Genomic DNA, 19,145 nt, shown 5'->3' with positions numbered 1-19,145 from the left:
CCATTCAGGTGTACTGCATGATACAACTAAGCAATTAACATCCTATCAGGCTCTGTGGCATGCATCAAAATGCTGAGGCCCAGTTGATTTAGATTTTGGATCAAGACAGCAAGAGGAAAAGATCTGACTTTGAAATAAGGTTCATTATTGGGGCACGGATGGCAGGAGCTTCAGTCACAAAGACTGCTCAACTGACTAGTGTTTTAATAGGAACAGTGACTGAAGTGACATCATTTAGACCTATGGGAAAGACACCAGTAAATAGGGTCAGAAATTATGGTCAAAAGCATACATTCAAGGAATGTGATGCTTAGGTATTAGTGCAATATGAATAAAGAGGGATATTATAGTATGGTTGCAGAGCATAAACTCCTCATTACAAAGACAAATTGTAATGGTGCAAAAACCATAGGCACTGGTCTACAGAGATGTGCAAAAAGGTGATATGGTCAGATGAGTCATCTTTCACCATATTCTTGACAAGTGGGTGAGTGCATGTGTGGTGTACACCAAGAGAATGGTACAGGCCTGAATGCTTGACCCCTACAGTGAGGGGGTCCAGTAGCTCTATTATGTTGTGGGGGGAATTTTCCTGGCATGGTTTTGGTCCACTTTTCCCTGTAGAGGGAAGAGTCACTGCAAATCAATACTAAGTTATTCTGAGGGGTCACCTTCATCCTATGATTAAACATTTCTATCCTGATGAGAGTGGTCTCTTCCAGGATAAAAATGCCCCCATCCACAGGGCAGGAGGGGTCACTGAATGGTTTGAGGAGTATGAAAATGATGTGACTCATATGCTATGGCCTTCGCATTCACCAGATCTCAACCCAATTGAACACCCATGGGAGATTCTGGACCGATGTGTTAGACAGCGCTTTCCATCACCATTATAAAAACACCAAATGAGGGAATATCTTTTGGAAGAATAGTGTTCCATCCCTCCAGTAGAGCTGTGGAATCTGTGCCAACGCGCTGTGAAGCTGTTCCGGTGGCTTGCGGTGGCCCAACACCGTACTGAGACACTTTATGTTGGTTTTTCCTTTAATTTCTCACCTGTCTGTATGTTTTGTATACAGAGGTATTGGGCTTGAACATCAGTGGAACTCGAGCCCGCTGTAAAGCTTCGGCTAACTCCAGGTAGGGGTGGGATCAGACCCAAACCACAGCTTGTGACTCTAACTCATGCCTACGCTCTGCTCCACCCAGCTCTCATCACCCCCTACAAAACCACCTCGCCACTGCCGAGCACGCCAGACATCTGTCAAACACACGCCGCCGACGGACTATCGCTGCCAGAAAGAGAGAGAGAGGAAACAGAAAGAAGAAAACACCTGTCGTGTCTTCGCTTCCCTTCTTGGGTCAATTTTACAGAACATATTTAAAGGTATTTCGTTTTCTCCTCTTCTTTTTTTTGAGAATTTATGGAATATGTTTCAGGACACTAGGATATGCTGAACATAAACAGCCATTCTGAACTCAGCTGCAATTGGGGTTATTTTTTTCCCCAGTTTTCATGTCTTACTCTATCAATCTTATTCTGCTGTTCTCGTTGTGTTAGTGTTAATCAGTTTAACCTTCAGGGTCCAAGTTGAACTATGCGGTTGTTCCCTGCACTTGGACCGGTACTTCTCTCTAGGGTTTTCGTCATACTTGTTCCTGGTTATGGTTATACACTTTGTTGTACGTCGCTCTGGATAAGAGCATCTGCCAAATGCCTGTAATGTTATGTATTCTCTCTCTTCAGGATTTGTTTCAGGCTGTATTTGATGTTCCAACTCTTTTTGATAGGTCAGTCAGTCTTGAGACTGTTCACAATATCATGGTTTTCAAATTCTGAACATACTTTGACCTGGTTTCAATCAACGGTCTTGCTAAATTCTGACTTACAGTTAAATGTAAACCAGCATTTTATTCTTCACAAATGGTTTGGGGAGTTCAGCAATCACTGAAACTAATTCACCGAAGTTAGTTGATTAAATGTAATGTTTGCCTTTGCTTAGAAGTAAAAATGTAAGGACAAATGTTGATTGAATACATGTCTTAATCATCCCACAACCAATGGTGAAGAGCTGTGACCCAAGATGGCGTATTTGAATGCGACTTCTACAATGACCTGTACTGCTATGCATTGAGCAGTTTGAATGTCCAAGTCAGAGTCCAGACCGTGTGCTGCACTGAGGGATTCAGGCGCTTTGTGTAAAAACGCGGCATTTTCTCCCGACTGTCTGTGGATATTATCAATGAGTAAGCGCGCAGACCAGGACTCTACCGTTACACAAGGCTAATTTCCCACAGCTGCCGTAACCCGTAAACGAGCGACTATTAGATGCGAGTGCGAGGGACGTTTCGTAGTATAGCCTGGGGATATAATTAACGGGATTGTGTGGTTCTGGGCGTGGAGACGGAGAGTAGTTGAGTTGGAGGAGACGGGCGGCGCGAGTTTGGACTTGCCAGTGTGTCAGGGCCGCGGTTTTCAGCAAGACTTTGTTTTTCAGGTGTAGCCTTGAGCTGCTTGCTCTTGCTCAAGCCCCTTTTACCGAATGAGTCAGACTTAGCGGTTTGTGGAGGTGAGACAAGGAGGTGTCCGTTTCTGTTTGGTGGTCCAATTAATTCGTGGACTAATCCGTTATGAAGAATGAGTGAACATCTCACTCCCGTCTGTTCTGATGTACTTTTTAGTAATGGCCACCGCTAAAATGTTATGAGAATGTTACTCGTAAAGTGCTTTTCTTTCTTGGTGCTCAGTGTGCTCTACACTATAAAAGCATACATAAAGAAATGTTGCAGCATAATGGCTCGGGAGCTGGCTAATAACTCCAAGGTCGTACATTCAGTTCCCTGGTGGGGGCATTGTAAGGTGTTTGGCTTGAATAGTAAATATCCAGCAAAATTACTAAAATGTATAAATAATTTAAAATATCAAAATGAAAATAGTAAACAAGGAAATAAGGTCATGAAAAGTAAAAAAAAAGTATATACAGTATATTATAATAATACATTGATTTGTCTAAAATCAAATCAAATGTATTAGTATAGCACATTTTACAACCTAATGTCGAATGTCTTGTATAATAGCAATGCAAGAATACACTTTTTATGCCTGAAAACTGAATATGTATATGAGTGAGAAACAGACAATCATATGGACATACACAAACATGCACACACACCCTTGTGAAATCCCTGCCTACAAGTGGACTTAGCCATAGAACAAGCTGGGGCATATCTGTGGTGTCCTAAGGTGTGACTCATGCATGAAACCCCTGCCTTGTTGTGCAGTTAGCGTGACCAGGAGCAACGCTAACGGCTAACGGCTCCCTGTGTGTTTCAGGATGGGTGCTAACGGCTAACAGCTCCCTGTGTGTTTCAGGATGGGTGCTAACGGCTAACGGCTCCCTGTGTGTTTCAGGATGGGTGCTAACCGCTAACAGCTCCCTGTGTGTTTCAGGATGGGTGCTAACGCTAACGGCTCCCTGTGTGTTTCAGGATGGGTGCTAACGGCTAACGGCTCCCTGTGTGTTTCAGGATGGGTGCTAAGCTAGGCCCCTGTGTGTTTCAGGATGGGTGCTAACGCTAACGGCTCCCTGTGTGTTTCAGGATGGGTGCTAACGGCTAACCCTGGACTCCCTCGCTTGTGTTTCAGGATGGGTGCTAACGGCTAACGGCTCCCTGTGTGTTTCAGGATGGGTGCTAACGGCTAACGGCTCCCTGTGTGTTTCAGGATGGGTGCTAACGGCTAACGGCTCCCTGTGTGTTTCAGGATGGGTGCTAACGGCTAACGGCTCCCTGTGTGTTTCAGGATGGGTGCTGCGGGGGTGCAGATGGTGTGCGTGGTCCTGGGCATGCTGGGCCTGGTGGCTGGGATCATATGCTGTGCCGTGCCCAAATGGAAGGAGTCGTCCTTCACCGGACAGAACATCGTCACTGCACAGGTAAACGGTCCGTGAGGACCAGGGCTCGAACCCAGGGTCACATGGGCCACACAGCCCGCCTTCCTCTGGCCCTGTGTTTTTTAACCACTTGGGCTGAGTACGAATTTAATTACAAATTCTCGTCACGTTACCACAAAATGAGGGAGAAATTTCACAAAATCAAAAAGTTTATGAACTCTGCCCTCAACTTGTCTCCCTTATGAAAGTGTCTTGTGTTGAACGTTTTCTCTCTCCCCTCTCTCCCTCTCTCCCTCTCTCCCCCTCTCCCTCTCTCCCTCTCTCCCCCTCTCCCTCTCTCACTCTCTCACTCTCCCTCTCCCCTCTCCCCCTCTCCTCCCCCCCCCTCCCCGTGCAGGTGACGCAGGACGGCCTGTGGATGTCGTGCGTGGTGCAGAGCACGGGGCAGCAGCAGTGCAAGACCTACGACTCGCTCCTCATCCTGTCGGCCGACCTGCAGGCCGCCCGCGCCATGACCATCATCAGCTGCCTGCTGGCCGCCCTGTCCGTCCTCATCCTCTTCGCCGGCGCCGACTTCACCACCTGCGTGCAGAACGAGGAGGCCAAGCCCAAGATCGCGCTGGTGGCGGGCGTGGGCCTGATCCTGGCCGGGTTCCTCCTCATCATCCCCGTCTCCTGGTCGGCGCACAACGTCATCCGCGAGTTCCAGAACCCGCTGAACCCGCAGAAGATGGAGCTGGGGGCCTGCATCTTCGTGGGCTGGGCCGGGAGCGTGGTGCTCCTCCTCGGGGGGGGGCTCCTGTGCTGCTTCAGCCGGGTCCGGTCCGGGGGGGGCTCGGCCGGGAACGCCAAGTACTACAGCAACGGCGCCTCCGCCCCCGCCCCTGCCGCCAAGAACTACGTGTAACTAGCGTGGTGGGGCGGGGAGAGGAGTCGGGGGGAGGGGGGTGGGGGGGGGTTCCTTTTCTATTCGGCCAGTCTGGGAAATGAGCTGAATTCCGGCTCGTGAATTTATAAATGTGAGGGTCTTTTCAGATTGTTTACTGAATTTCAGTCGATCCCCTTGACTGAAATGGAACATACCCAGTAAGTGGGGGGGGGGGGGGATTCAGAGAACAGAAACGGAGGGACTCCAAATTGCTGACAGATGAGTGAGAAAAAGGGTGGAGGAAGAGAAGGAAGAAAGGAGTGGGGTTAAAACTGTAAATATTGAATCGGGGAGAGGGGTAATTAATATTGATAGAATTGACCATTAAATTCATTTTATGAGGGGATAGATGGGGAACTATTTGGACACACACCAGGGCCCGGGAGTTCAAAACTTTTTATCTCAATCAGATCGGATCAGATTTTGAAATCCCATATTTTGTAATCCAGGATCAGGCAGCTCAGCCAGATTTTGTCCCGGTATTTCAAAGCAATTCAGGATAGGATCACCCTGATCCAGATTCAGACTGTTCAAGATTACCAGATCTTGATTATCAGTGCTTTAAAGCACTGGAACATTACTGAGATAGATTATGATTGTCTAACCTTCAAATTATATATAATATTCGGGGGGCTTTCAAGGTGCAATATGTAACTTTTTGAGTGTCAATGTTTATGGCCCTACAAATGTAAACAAACTTTTCTTTTCTTTTTATTTTTACATCTAAAACTCTTTTTGCTCGGACAGCTCTTGATACAAGAAATAGTAGTTTGCAAGTGCTAACATTTGATTTAAAAGCCATAAAAGGTTTGTTTGTAAACATTAAAGCAAAACAGGCTTGTATTTTGATAAACTTATTATTTGGATGAGTGCACTGTTCTGATAGGTAGGCTAGAGGCCACTGTAAATGTGGCAAAAAAAAGTAAATAAAAATTGAAATGTGTTTTGAATTAATTGTATACTATATTGTTTTTTGGTAATCCACTCTAAATCCACCCTTCTACTGGGATCAAGGTAATCTTGATTTTTTGGATCAAAATGATCCCAATCCTATGTTAATGTTTTGAACTACGCATTTTGAAGATTTGATCCAGATTAAAGCTAGGGTTCGATTACCTGATCTGATCGGATTCCAAAGTGATCCCAATCCTGTTTTTTGGTTTTGAACTACCCATTTGCAGGATTTAATCCAATCCGATAGTCAAAATCTGATCAGATCACTTTTGAACTCCTGGGCTCAGGGGTTATGTGTCTTTCATGTACCATATACCACATTTTTCCAGTATATATTTTGTCATATATATCAAATAAATACTGCTACATATAATAGTAATAATAAGATTGATTTTTCACAGCAGCTTGGCTAGTTGTGTAATTCTCAGGGGTAGGTATATTTTACGCTGTCATCCACTGGAACACCTGCAGCATTCTGTGACTTTAAAATGTTTTAAGAATAAAAATGTTACTAAATTGTCATTTGCAATCTGTGGTGTGTGAGTCTCTGTGTGCCATTTATCTGAGTACCTAGATAATGCTTTTGTCTGCAAACTTCCCCCGGTTCTATTATACCAAAACTTTCAAATGACAAAACGGCAGTTACAAAGTTCCTCTGTCTCCGAAACAAACAAACAAAACAAAACATTCTGGAAAAACCTCAAATTTTTATTTGAACTCTTCTAAACATCTTCATATGAAAAAATACTTAATGAAGACAAGGTGAATAATTGCTAATTATTGTTAATTAATTGTTAATTAACAATCAAAAATTGTTAATTAACAATAAGTTCACACTATAAAACTGTACATCCTGCACCCAGCACAGTTACTTATCTTTATCCTAAAAGTCAGGCTGAAAATAAAATAATTTTGCTCCCTAAAAATCCTGTGCAGTTTTTCCCTGCAGAACTGAACAAAAAGAACAAGCTGATCTAAAACATTCGCCTTTTATTCTTCCTTCTCTCTTTCCTTTCTCCATTACTTTCTCTCCTTGACTGTCAGCTTCTCTCTCCCTCTAAGCATCCCTCTTTCCCTCTTCTCTCACTCTCTCACTTTCTCTCCCTCTCTCTCTCTCTCTCTCTCTCTGTTTCAGTTCTTGGTCTCCAGTGTGCTCACTCTCTCAGTTAGCTCTTCCACTATGGCCTTCAGCTTCTTAATCTCCTCCTGCAGGGAGTGCACATCCTGAGAGTAAGAGAGAGAGAAGGAGTGAGAAGGAGAGAGAGAGAGGGGGAGAGAGGAAGAGAGAGAGAGAGAAGTGTTAGACTTGTGTGGTGTAGCAGGTATACCAGTTACCACAGAGCTGTTAGAAATTTAGTAATTTCCAAGATTTGCCTGAAATGAATAAAATAGTGCTCTTGCGGGCAGGTGGAATATCAGATAATCTATGATAGCCTCTGATGCACACAGTAAACACAGCTACAGAAGAGGCCTGCGAGCACCATACAACAGCCTGGGGCGGGGCCTACTCTCACCGTGCTGTCTGCCGATTGGTTCCCACTGGCTACCGTCGTGGTTGTCAGCAGGCTCTTGTGCACTTTGAACTCTTTGGTTTTGGTGGCCACAAACCCGTCCTTCAAGGAAATTCGGATTGGTTTCCCTTCCTTTCCTAAGAACCAATCACTGGCCTCCACGGAAGGCTCTGGGCCAATTGTGTCAGGATACAGATCCTCTTGGAAGAGATCAGACTGAGGGCAAAGCAAGACAGAGTGAGAAATTAACATGAAGTCTAATAAATAACCAAATAGGTTACATAGGTGAGATTCAGGCTTCAGGCCTTGATGCAAATAGAGTTAACAGTTGCAGGAAACTAGTATTAATCAAAAAGAGAAGATCCTAATCAAAATGGCCGCTTTAATGATGCCAGCACAAGCTGCAAGTGAACTGGAAGCTCTTTAATGAGCATATGTACTTGTACAGTGTACAGTGACCCACAAATGTCTGCATTCATTTCAAAAGAAATTGCATGGATGTTCTGCAATAATAATAATAATAATAATAATAATAATAATTGAGCTCTTTCTTACATGGGGCATAAACTTATTGACAGAGTATACACAATACAGAATATTATACACAATGAAGAATAGATAAAATGAAGAAATTGAACAGAAAAAAGACCATGACCATGGCACGATATCTGTGGCTGTATCAGAACTCTGGCATGTTGTGGGCGTGGCTTATGGGGGGGCGGTTACCTTGCGCGGGACGGTCATGACGATTGGCTCGCACTTACGCTCGTGCAGCTTGTAGAACCTGCAGGGGAGAGAAAGGAGGAGGAGCTGACAGGTCTCTCATTACAGCTGGCCCACAGGAGCGCAAGTTAACACTGGAAAGGCCAGAAACCACGCCACCGAGCGTTCGGACTTTAAAATTACTGTCACTCCACAACACCACAATACCCTCCTCCTTCCACGACTTCTCCCAAATATTTGGGCTTCAGCAGCCTGACGCCCAGTGGCGGTAGAGTGTAGTTGGGGCATAGTTGTGCACATAGAGAGAGGGCTGACTGTGTGCGGTCCAGAGCAAACTGCGCAGGTGTGCACACAGAGAGCAGACTGCGCAGGTGTGCGCACAGAGAGCAAACTGCGCAGGTGTGCACACAGAGAGCAGACTGCGCAGGTGTGCACACAGAGAGCAGACTGCGCAGGTGTGCACACAGAGAGAAAACTGTGCAGGTGTGCACACAGAGAGCAGACTGCGCAGGTGTGCACACAGAGAGCAAACTGCGCAGGTGTGCGCACAGAGAGCAGACTAGCCTGGGTGGGCACGGCGGGGGGAGGGGGGGGGGGGGCGTACCTGGCGATCTCGCACTTGTTGACCTCCAGGCCCCTCTTGGGCATGTAGCCCATGCCCTTCTGGCTCTCCTTGCTGCTGTACATGGACAGGTAGTGAACGTAGGGGGCCTCGTCCGTCACCTCGAAATACCGGATGCTGCTGTCTCCCTGAAGCGAGAGGAATGGCGAAAAATAACGAAAACAGCGGAAAACGTCCCGTCACAGAATCCCCACTCCCCCCCGTTCCCAAATACTGTCAAATTCCACTTCCATAATGCCCAAAAATGTTCCAACTCGTTTCCTCCTGTTCTTAACTTTTTCACTATTTTTGTTTTTTTTACCATTGAACATTTTCCCTGATCAGTCTGAATATATTTAAATGAGCAAACACAATTGCTCAAAATGTCAAGAGGCATACTTTAATAGAAAGCGGAAAAAGCAAAACGCGTGGCCATGGAGACAAAGTGGTTCCATTGTGAAACACACGTTCTATTGCCACAGGCTAATGGTGCAATGAAATCTGCACCGCTCAGGCCTGAGTAAGGCTTGGGCCGCACCGCTTACCTCACGTGTGCGTGACGGCTACCCCGCCGAACTGCTGCGGCTCGCACGCGTGTGTGTGTCCACACCGCCAGCGTTGCTGCTGCGGCGCTGCTACCGCCAGCCCTGTCTGTCTACACTGAGTTTGCCTTCGATAATGGCCACCGATAATAGAATGTTTGATTTCATTTCTTTATGAATTTAATTTATATTTAGTTTAGACAGAAAAAGGTTAAGAAGTGTGTGCTCAATTGTAAAAAAAAAAAAAAATAAATAAATAATAATTTTAAAATAATAATAATAATAATAATAAAAATAAATAAATAAAAAATATACAGCAATCCCTCTTCACTTGGCCTGGCTCGGTTTAAAAGCTATTTCCATGGGGGGTTTCGGGTTTCTGTTCTACAGGTTTCCAGCAGTGGGCTTATCGAGAAGTATTTAATTTACATTATGAGCGGGACCTTAATTTACATTAATTTACACTTTCTCCTTTAATTAATATGCAATTGCTAAAATGGTAAAAAAATATATATATTTATATTTTTTTCATGTCTGTGACATTCAGATATAGCCTAGACATAGTGAAAGGTGTCATTTATGTAAAGTTGCTGGCATGATCTCAATATGACTATCAGCAGATCTTTTCACTGTCTATTTTTGCTGAAGACCGCGCGCCTCGCGCGTGAAAAATAGGCTCTACGCCGAAACCCTAGATGACGCGCCGCTGCAGCGCGGCTCGAGACGCGCGTCTCACGCTGGCTGTGCGGCTGCGGCTGTGCGGTGTGGACCGGGCCTTAGCGTGAGTATGCTTATGTGTACCTGTGTGTGTGTGTGTGTGTGCGTGTGTGTGATGCATGTATGTGTGGGTGTGGGTGTGTGTGTGTTTAACATAACATAGCATAACATGACATAATGACGAGAACAGGCCATTCAGCTTAACAATGTTCGCCATTTTCCTGACTAAATTAGTGTCCTAATTACCTTCAGACTAGATAGTATCTAACACCGTATCAAGCCTGGTCTTGGAAATCCCCAGAGTTTCTGCCTCTGCTACATGACCTGGCAGGCTATTCCACACAATGACGACTCTCTGGGTGAAAAAATTCTTCCTAATGTCTGTACGGAATTTACCTTTTGCTAATTTCCATTTATGTCCCCTCGTTCTACTAACAGAACTCAACCTGAAGAATCTCTTGTAGTTCACCTTGTTGATCCCCTTTATGAATTGAAAAGCCTCAATAAAATCACCCCTGAGTCTCCTTTTACTAAGCTTGAAGAGATTAAGTCTTTCCTCATAGCTTTTATCTTTCATTCCAGGAATCAATTTGGTTGATCTTCTTAGAACCTTTACCAAAGCCTATATTTGTGTGAATGCGAGTGTGCGCGTGTATGTGTGTGTGTGTGTGTGTGTGTGGAGCCCAATCCCCACCTTGCCACAGAGGTACACAATTCCAGTGTCGGGGTCAAAGAAGGGCAGGAGGACTCCACTGCTGGTGTCCAGCTCTTGCAGGGTGAGGGCTTCCTTAAAGTTACTCTGCAAAAGGGTAATCCGGGTAATCCACACAGATTATTCACAGAATCATCCACACAGATTATTCACAGAATCATCCACAGAGATTACTCACAGAGATCATTCACAAAAAAATTGTTCACACACAGATTATTCACAGTTAATCTAATCTCAATGTTGATGCAGCATATTGACCGGCGAGGGCACCCCAGAAATTGTACTCTTTCAGTGTAAAAGGTACTCGATCAGAGTAAAATACCCTCTATCGGTGTGAAATGCATACTATTAGGGTAAATTGTACTCTGTCCGAGTACAATGTACTCAATCAGTGTAAAATGCCCTCTGTCGGTATAAAATGTGCTCTGCCAGAGTTGATTAAACACTGAGCGTTTTGCTGTGTTGTCCTGCTGCAGCTGTGCAGGTGAGCGACGGCGGTGCTCACCGGGTCCCACAGCGCCACCTGCCTCTCGCTCATACGACTGAATCCTGTGGTCAGGATCTTCCCATCGGACACAAATATGGCCCGGACAGGCCTGGAGCCCTCATGGGGCTTATCTTTCTCCTGGGGGGGGGGGGGCAGGAAAGGGGATTATGAGCAGCGTCTCGCACACATTCTGAAACTGAACTGAACTGATCACACACTTAAACAGGAAGACAGCAGGTACAGGCAGGAAGTACTATCACGCATATTAATATTGCATAGGGAGAAATGCATTTATGATTTATATAGAAAATCATGTTTTCAATACCAGGTGTAAATATAAACGAAACGTGTTTAGCGTATTGACGTTTTTAAGTCGGACACAGAGGCTTGAAGCATTGACATTACAGACCTGATGAATGCATTAAACTTGAAAACGGGATTCTCGAGATATGACAGTCTGCCGCGTTCACACGCATCTATTTGGGGGGGGGGGGGGGGGGGGGCGGGCGGCGCCATGGGAGACTCACGGAGACGACGGAGCCCTTGCGGGGGTCCAGGACGCGGATCTTCTTGTCCTTGCAGGAGGTGAGGATGCGCGACCCGTTCGTGTCCCAGCAGGCGCTGTAGATCATGTCGGTGTGCACCGCGTCGATCCGCACCATCGCCTCCCCGCACGCCACGTTCCACAGGATGATGACGTTATCGCAGCCTGGGGGGGAGGGGGGGGGGGGGTTACAGCACTGCCTGTACAGAGGGAGGGATACAGCTGGCACTGGTGTCTGCAGAGTCAGATTACAGCAGGGAGCCAACCCTGGGGCACCGGTCAGCCCTGGAGTTGAGAGGTTTTATGACCTCATAAAGAATGGAACCATACACTCTTGGCAATCAAATGACCCATCTTTGAACAATAAACAAAAACATTGTCACAGTAGATAACTGAAGCTCTACACATTCATGAAGCCTCAATCTCTACTACCAGTTTGGTGCTATGACCCGTTCTGTTAATAGGACTAAAAGTGAACCCCTGTAATGGTACTTCAATATCAGTATCAGTGGTTAGCATTTAACTTAAATGTAAATGTTGTAAACGTATGCTATATAAAACAATGTGCAAAGCTCTTATATTGTCATCCTTACAGACGGATATTTACTGAAACAATTATCCAATTAGTACCTTGCTCAAGGAGACAATGGCAGTGCCCCATTGGGGAATGAAACCTGCAACCTCAGAGCTAAAAGCACACCTCCCTGACTGCGCGGGTGGTATAATCAGGCTGCGGGTGGCGCTGTGCGGGCGGAGCGGTGCGGGGCGGGGCGGTACCTGCGGTCAGGAGCACGTTGTGGGCGGTGGGGTGCCAGCTCAGGATCCCCACGCGCTTGGAGTGGCCCTCCAGCGTCACCACCGGCTCCACCAGAGGCTTCGTTAGACCCCCGTCTGGGATTTCCCAAATCTGCAGGGGGGGAGAGGGGTGGAGGCAGTTAACGCAGCGAACCGGGCACTCATTCAGTATTCACTGCGTCCGGGCTGTAATCTCACACTGCAGAAGCCCATCTTCTTGAGCGAAAGGGATTTCGCCATACAGTATATTTGTCTGATACTTGATTGGCCGCCGGGACAGCCTAGCCTATCAGTATCTCAGGGTCAGACCCTTACAAAACTGTGACCCTTACCAGACTCGCACTCTCATGTGAGACAATGTCACAAATTCTGAGCCTGCATTCTGCCTATAAACCAATGGCCAGTTACTTCAGTTACTTATTCTGGCAAATCACAGTCTTGTGTGGGTGGGGCGGCACGTGTAACTCACACGCACCACGACCCTGCGTGTGTAAATAACACTCACCATGACGCTGCAGTCCTCGGACCCGCTGGCTATGATGTTGTCGTTATGAGGGCACCACTCGATGTCCAGAACAGGGCCTGTGTGCCCGCACACGGTGGGGTACGCCATGTCGATACGCCCTGTCTGTGGGGAGAGAGGGAGACGAGTGTGACTCCTGCTATACACACACACGTACACACACGTACACACACACATACACACATACATGTGCGTGCCTGCACTCCCCCAGCCCAGTGCTCTCTCCCATACAACCCCAGTTCCAATCCACCAGCTGGCAGACTCACCCTACCCTTACCACAGTTATGAATAAGCGAACCCACTGAGAATGCCCTAAGCACGCTAAACACCATGGCAGAGTTTCAAATGTGGTGTAAAAAATTGCCCAGATAAATATATTTGATGTACTACCAATGTTAATAACATCATCTAATTTTGAGCCTACAATTACATACCATTGTAATACAATGTGTATGTGTACCATTATGTATTTATTTACTACTTTACTGTTAAATTAATAAATAACATCATATAACTCAGTTTTTTACCGTGTAATTCTTTGTAACATGACTAATCTTGACTTTTAAAAAAAAATTCTGATTAAGTTATTTTTATTCAGAAATGTGCAAGAGCCAAATAATTCATGTAGCATCATCACTAAACATCGTCAACATGTAGATCAAGCTGCTTGACTCACACTCTTGTGCTTGTTGCCAACAGTACATTTATTAAATTAATTCACAGCAATTCATCTTGATGAATTTCATCAGGTAGAACGGCCAATCACCTGAGAGATGTCCCCAAAAGACCTCAGTCAATCACCTGAAAAAGATCTCAGCCCAAAGGCGGGCTACTCCTTTGTTTTGGCATTCCTGCATCAAGTTCAATTATATGTATTTTTCTCTTGATTAGTTTTATCTAACTTATTTATTTAGGTTATATATTTAACACTGTATAAATAAATTAATCATATAATATTTGAAATACGTGCGCTAAACAACAATTATCGCCTCAGTGCATTCGTAACAGCACTGTTACGCAATTGAATTGAACCAAATGAAAACGCATTTGAGTCTCCATGCCGGTGATACAATCAGCGACATCTTGTGATTCTAAGAGAATGAGAGTGAACGCACTTCTTTGTTTTTTCAGTTTGACAGCTCTCTCCACATCCTGAGCGAGCCTACAGCGACAGAAAAGCTGTCCAAATATGGTGACAAACGCGCGAGAGAGCGACACGGCGCATTGGCAAAACCCCGCCCCCAAACTTCCTTATTTGGTGAAACATCTCCCTGCTGACACTACAAGCCTATACATTTTAACAACTGGAACTGAACGCAAAATGATCGCGATAAAACATGGGTAATTTAATTTACGTTAAAATGTAAAATTCACACGGGTGAAAAGTACAAACACAAATAAACATGCTCAGTGATATTTCAGTGTTAAATCAACTCTCATAGAAAACATCCAATCCCTGTTGTTTTACAAATAAACACTGATGGAGCTGAATTAACACTGGACACTTTAATGTGCACAGAGATAAAGATAGAGGGATAGATAAATAAATAGAACATTGACAACCAATCCTCTAAGTAACACCAATAGAGGTGTTGTATTGGTAAAAATGCTTATGAATTCCCTATAAATTGAGTTCTGCGTTGCAGAAGGGTGTCTTTCTAAATGTCTTACACCAAAAAAATGTACCCCAAGAAAATGTAGTCGATACTGCTTCAACTTCCAGGAAATAAGAAACCTGGACCCACACTTTTCCAGAACCTTCCATCGTGTCCTCAGCATTTACATCTTTTGCTTTCCTGGCTGCCCGCTACTCGGTCAGTACACCCACCTTACTCAGCGGCAGCACCATGAAGGCTCCCCCACCGCTGGCGTCCACAATCATGGCCACGAACTTGGGGTTGACCGAGCAGAAGTTACTGTCCCAGGTCATCTGGGAGATGCGGATGTCATCGTAGCACTGGTCCGCCTTCAAGGCCTGGCCGAAGACGTGACGGAACTTGCTGGACCTCACAACTTTCCGGGACATTCTGATCCGCGAAGACAGGAAGACAGACAGAGGGAGAGAGGAATGAAGGGACAGAGAGATAGAGATACAGAGGTGCATAGAGACAGAGGGGAAGAGAGAGAGAGGGCAAAGAGAGAGGGGGAGAGAAAAAGGGGGGAAAGAGAGAGAGGGGCAGAGGGGTAGAGAGAGATAGGGTGGCAAAGAGAGAGGGAGAGAGAGAAAGGCAGATAAAGGTGGCTTTATTACAGCACAAAAACATGGATTTTACATTAAGACACTGAAAATGCACAATAAAATAAAAGCATGTTCACCCGCACAGAAAACCAAAACACAGCAACCAGTGTGACAGGCTAAGAGCGCTAGTGCTAGCGCGAGCCTGGGCGGTGGACAGAACTTATCACACAGTACATACACAGTGACTCCACCCTGTACTTCAAGACCAGAGAGAGAGAGAGAGAGAGAGAGAGTGTGAGAGAGAGCGAGAGAGAGAGAGAGGTACCAGATACCAGATAACAGTTGAAAATATATATGTATATTGTTGGGGGATGCTGCATCATTTTATGATCTGAGATCGCAGACACCGCGTACGCAGCAGGTGTAGCACGCGCATGTTCATCAGCAACGCAGAGCACATATGCACTCACTGACACTATGGGGAAGGAAAGGCAAAGCTGAACTACGGAAGAAGGAAAAAAAGACATTTTGAAACTACTTCCTCTTGTCTAAGGCCTTTGGTTTCAGTCTTTTGACACACTTCAACACTTCGTGTTCACATCCGCGACTTTTATGGGCAAGACCGCTGGAGCTCCGCCTCCTTACTGCAGCGGTGCGCTCGCCTTAACGAAAGTTTAGAAAGCGTAATTGACCCGTTTCTCCCTCTTCAAAACGGGAGCATACATTCCATTGTAAGAACTTTATTTGTAGATGTCTTTATTTATTTATTTATTTATAAAAAATATCATAAAATCATGAAAGTCTCACATCCATCAGACTATTAAAGTCCATCAGTTCTGGAGCAAAAAGGTACAAACCTTGAATATTGAAGTGATTAGCCTCTGTATTTTAATTTCTGACACTTTTAAATTATAACATCCGGTTTAATTACATCTTTACAATAATCAGATGTTACCTCTGTACTGTGATAGCGAGCTGCTAGCTGCAGTCGTTCCAGATTCACTGACTCTTAGCTTTAGTGGGGGAATAAAGGAAGGAAGAGACAGAAGGCACAAGGCAAAAGACGGAGGTATGCAGACACGGGAGCTGCTTCAGAACAGTTAAACCACATCCTATGCAGAACAGCAAAAAAAAAAGAAAAAGAAAAGTTCTCTCCTTAGGTTGCGCACCAGACTACATCCAGTCATTGGTTCATCAAGTCATACATAATGTTCAGAAATTCAGAATTTATTCTGAAATTATTCTACAATTTACGACAAAAATAAACTTCGTTTAATTAATATTGACCTATTTCTTTTTAGATTTAAGTGCAAAAGCAATCCCACGAGAGTGTCGAGAATCTCTCTTGCCCTAAACCAAGATATTATATTTTTTTCCCACCTCTCTACAAATACGTTTAAATCAGTTTAATAGTCTTTTAGAACCTATAATAAATAGACATGTTTCAATGATCAGCACGTTGATTAGGCTAGGCTGCGCTGATGATGTCCAAGTGCATGTCATAGTTAAGAAAGTAACGTTAAATGATAGATATTCATCCCTTACGACACCGTTCATGATATTCCTCTGCGTGAAAACTCCTCTGATTTTGACTTCGACTGTAAGCTAGTAATCTATAAAGTGTAATGTTGTACAATACATAAAACTTTCCCTCTTGTAAAAAAAGAGTGTACACGTAGCTACCGTCAGGAATAGGCTACTAGAATGTATCGACCATTGCAATTACTAGGTTAAAGATGATGCATCCCCGATGCTTTTGCTATTTTAAAATTACTTACGCTATGAATAGCGTGGTATAGTATTAACCAGGACAGGACATGTTGTATTTTACGAATAAAATCTTGGATACGTTATCTCGATTTTTCCAAATAAAAGTGATTTATTGAGTAAAGAGTTGTTCCGGAAGCATTCTGCAACGCTTACAATAATCACAACTCAGAATAAAGTTACTTCTGTTTGAACATACTTTTAGTAACACTATTGACCTGCAAAATCACAGGTGCCAAATGGGGCAATTGCAACTGGAGACGGATTATGAATTAAATATTATTAATTATTAAATTATTGCATCAAAAGTATAATACCACACATTGCACATAGGCTGTGGTATTTCTTGTACGAACTAATAATAATAATAATAATAATAATAATAATAATAACAACGGGACCATTGCACTAAAATCAATCATTCTTCAAGAGCAAAGCGACCGTAGCTTACTTAAAGTTACTTCCTCAAATCTGAAGCCGCGCCTAACTTTAAAATGTCGGTTGCTCTTTTTTCAACTGGGGTTTTCAGTTATATGTGCTTATTTAATTAATATCTTTAAAAGTAGAAATATTTATTTACAATAAAATAATATAAACAGGACACTTTACAATATAGAGAGACAAAATGTGCACATGGTAACAGTCGGTAACGGACTAACGTACCTTCTATCAGCTGGAGTAAGCAGGTGCTGCGCGGGCCCAGTGGTCGGAGTTGCCTGCGACGGATTGTGTCGATGAAGTTGAAGTGGAAGAAAAAAGATAAAACGCCGGCAGAACCGTGGAGACCTTTAGAAGTGATGGAGGAAGTGAGACAAGACGAAATTGGAAATGGGAGGTGTCTTTGCTTTACATCAGACAAAAAAAAAAAAAAAAAAAAAAATCAAGTGCAAATGACAGGAAGACGCACACGGGCTTTTAAGTATAAACCGCGGGTGATTACATATTCATTGCTTGACTTGCGGTTAAGGCAAAAGGCACATTTAAATTTACATAAGAGTTCAGCAGTCTAATTTATGCGACCATTGCAGCCAACATATGGTTTGTCACCCGAAGGAAGCGGGAAGCGATACTCTTGCAACCTGTTGCAGGCCGGAGATCTCGAGCTCCGTCAAGTGAAATTTAGCCTACTATGCCGCTGTCCGCGCGATGCATGTGCGTTGCGGCGCGAGGACGCATGTGTGCCGCTGCTGAACAGCGCGATTAGTTTATCTGTGCCGTTGTGCGCTAGTACTGTGAGATTATCAGATGAACTCGACCCCTGTATAAGAAATTTCAGATGGAGTTAGAGATGCAACGCGCAGCTCGTGTGATTTTGGAACCGCGCTTCTCTGACCAAGGGGAGTCGGCGTAAGTAATGCGCACATTTACCTCGATATAAAGCAGGTAGCCTACATCCAAAAGCCACAGCTGGAAGCAGCGTGCGCTGGGACTACTGGCTGTGCTTTTCAGTCCAGGGCAGGCCCTGTCAACTGCTCAACTTCAAGTGGGTCTATAAAGGTTATCCGTTCGGCTGAAGACCACACAAGCAGAGCCCTTTCAGACACACATACAGAAGTTACACTTTCACACTGATACACACATGCACACACATACACTCATACACACACACGCACACACATGCCCTCAGACACACACACGCACACACATACTCTCAGACACACATACAGAAGTTACACTTTCACACTCTCATACACACACGCACACACACACTCTCATACACACACACAAGCACACACACAAGCACACACATACACTCATACACACACACACGCACACACATACTCTCAGACACACATACAGAAGTTACACTTTCACACTCTCATACACACACGCACACACACTCTCATACACGCACACACATACTCTCATACACACACGCACACACACACTCTCATACACACACACACGCACACACATACTCTCATACATACACACACACATACTCTCATACACACACACACAAACACATACTCTCAGACACACATACAGAAGTTACACTTTCACACTCTCATACACACACACGCACACACATACTCTTATACACACACACGAACACATACTCTCATACACACACACGCACACACATACCCTCATACTTACACACACGAACACGCTCTCATACACACATACGCACACACATACTCTCATACTTACACACACAAACACATGCTTTCATACACACACATGCTTATACACACACGCACACACATACTCTCATACACACACACACAAACACATACTCTCATACACACACACACATTCACTCACT

General features: G+C 44.6%; 3 protein-coding genes across 4 annotated transcripts in view; 1 reads left to right on the top strand and 2 right to left on the bottom strand.

The window, feature by feature from the left end:
* The window catches only part of atp2a1 (ATPase sarcoplasmic/endoplasmic reticulum Ca2+ transporting 1), a 150,690-nt gene that overhangs the window by 95,652 nt on the left and 35,893 nt on the right, over nucleotides 1-19,145 (bottom strand). The window lies entirely within an intron of this gene.
* On the top strand, nucleotides 1,266-6,297 carry LOC135243308 (claudin-4-like). 2 transcript variants are annotated; one of them, XM_064315040.1, is made up of 3 exons: nucleotides 1,266-1,387; nucleotides 3,803-3,935; nucleotides 4,291-6,297. In XM_064315040.1, the coding sequence occupies exons 2-3, from the start codon at nucleotides 3,804-3,806 to the stop codon at nucleotides 4,798-4,800; spliced, it is 642 nt and encodes a 213-aa protein (XP_064171110.1). In that variant the 5' UTR covers nucleotides 1,266-1,387; nucleotide 3,803; the 3' UTR covers nucleotides 4,801-6,297. The 2 variants fall into 2 exon arrangements, with proteins under 2 accessions (XP_064171110.1, XP_064171111.1); XM_064315041.1 differs by lacking the exon at nucleotides 1,266-1,387 and having other exon boundaries at nucleotides 3,789-3,935.
* LOC135243307 (coronin-1A-like) lies at nucleotides 6,463-17,699 on the bottom strand. The gene is made up of 11 exons (XM_064315039.1): nucleotides 17,540-17,699; nucleotides 14,759-14,957; nucleotides 12,913-13,035; nucleotides 12,390-12,519; nucleotides 11,596-11,777; nucleotides 11,087-11,206; nucleotides 10,564-10,668; nucleotides 8,614-8,759; nucleotides 8,013-8,070; nucleotides 7,290-7,502; nucleotides 6,463-6,999 (listed from the first exon to the last, which is right to left on the bottom strand). Exons 2-11 carry the CDS (start codon nucleotides 14,954-14,956, stop codon nucleotides 6,907-6,909), a joined length of 1,368 nt encoding a protein of 455 aa, XP_064171109.1. The 5' UTR covers nucleotide 14,957; nucleotides 17,540-17,699; the 3' UTR covers nucleotides 6,463-6,906.

The sequence above is a fragment of the Anguilla rostrata genome, chromosome 17 (genome assembly GCF_018555375.3).
Source record: "Anguilla rostrata isolate EN2019 chromosome 17, ASM1855537v3, whole genome shotgun sequence".
Taxonomy (NCBI): domain Eukaryota; kingdom Metazoa; phylum Chordata; class Actinopteri; order Anguilliformes; family Anguillidae; genus Anguilla; species Anguilla rostrata.
This window is presented reverse-complemented; position numbering and strand designations above follow the sequence as displayed.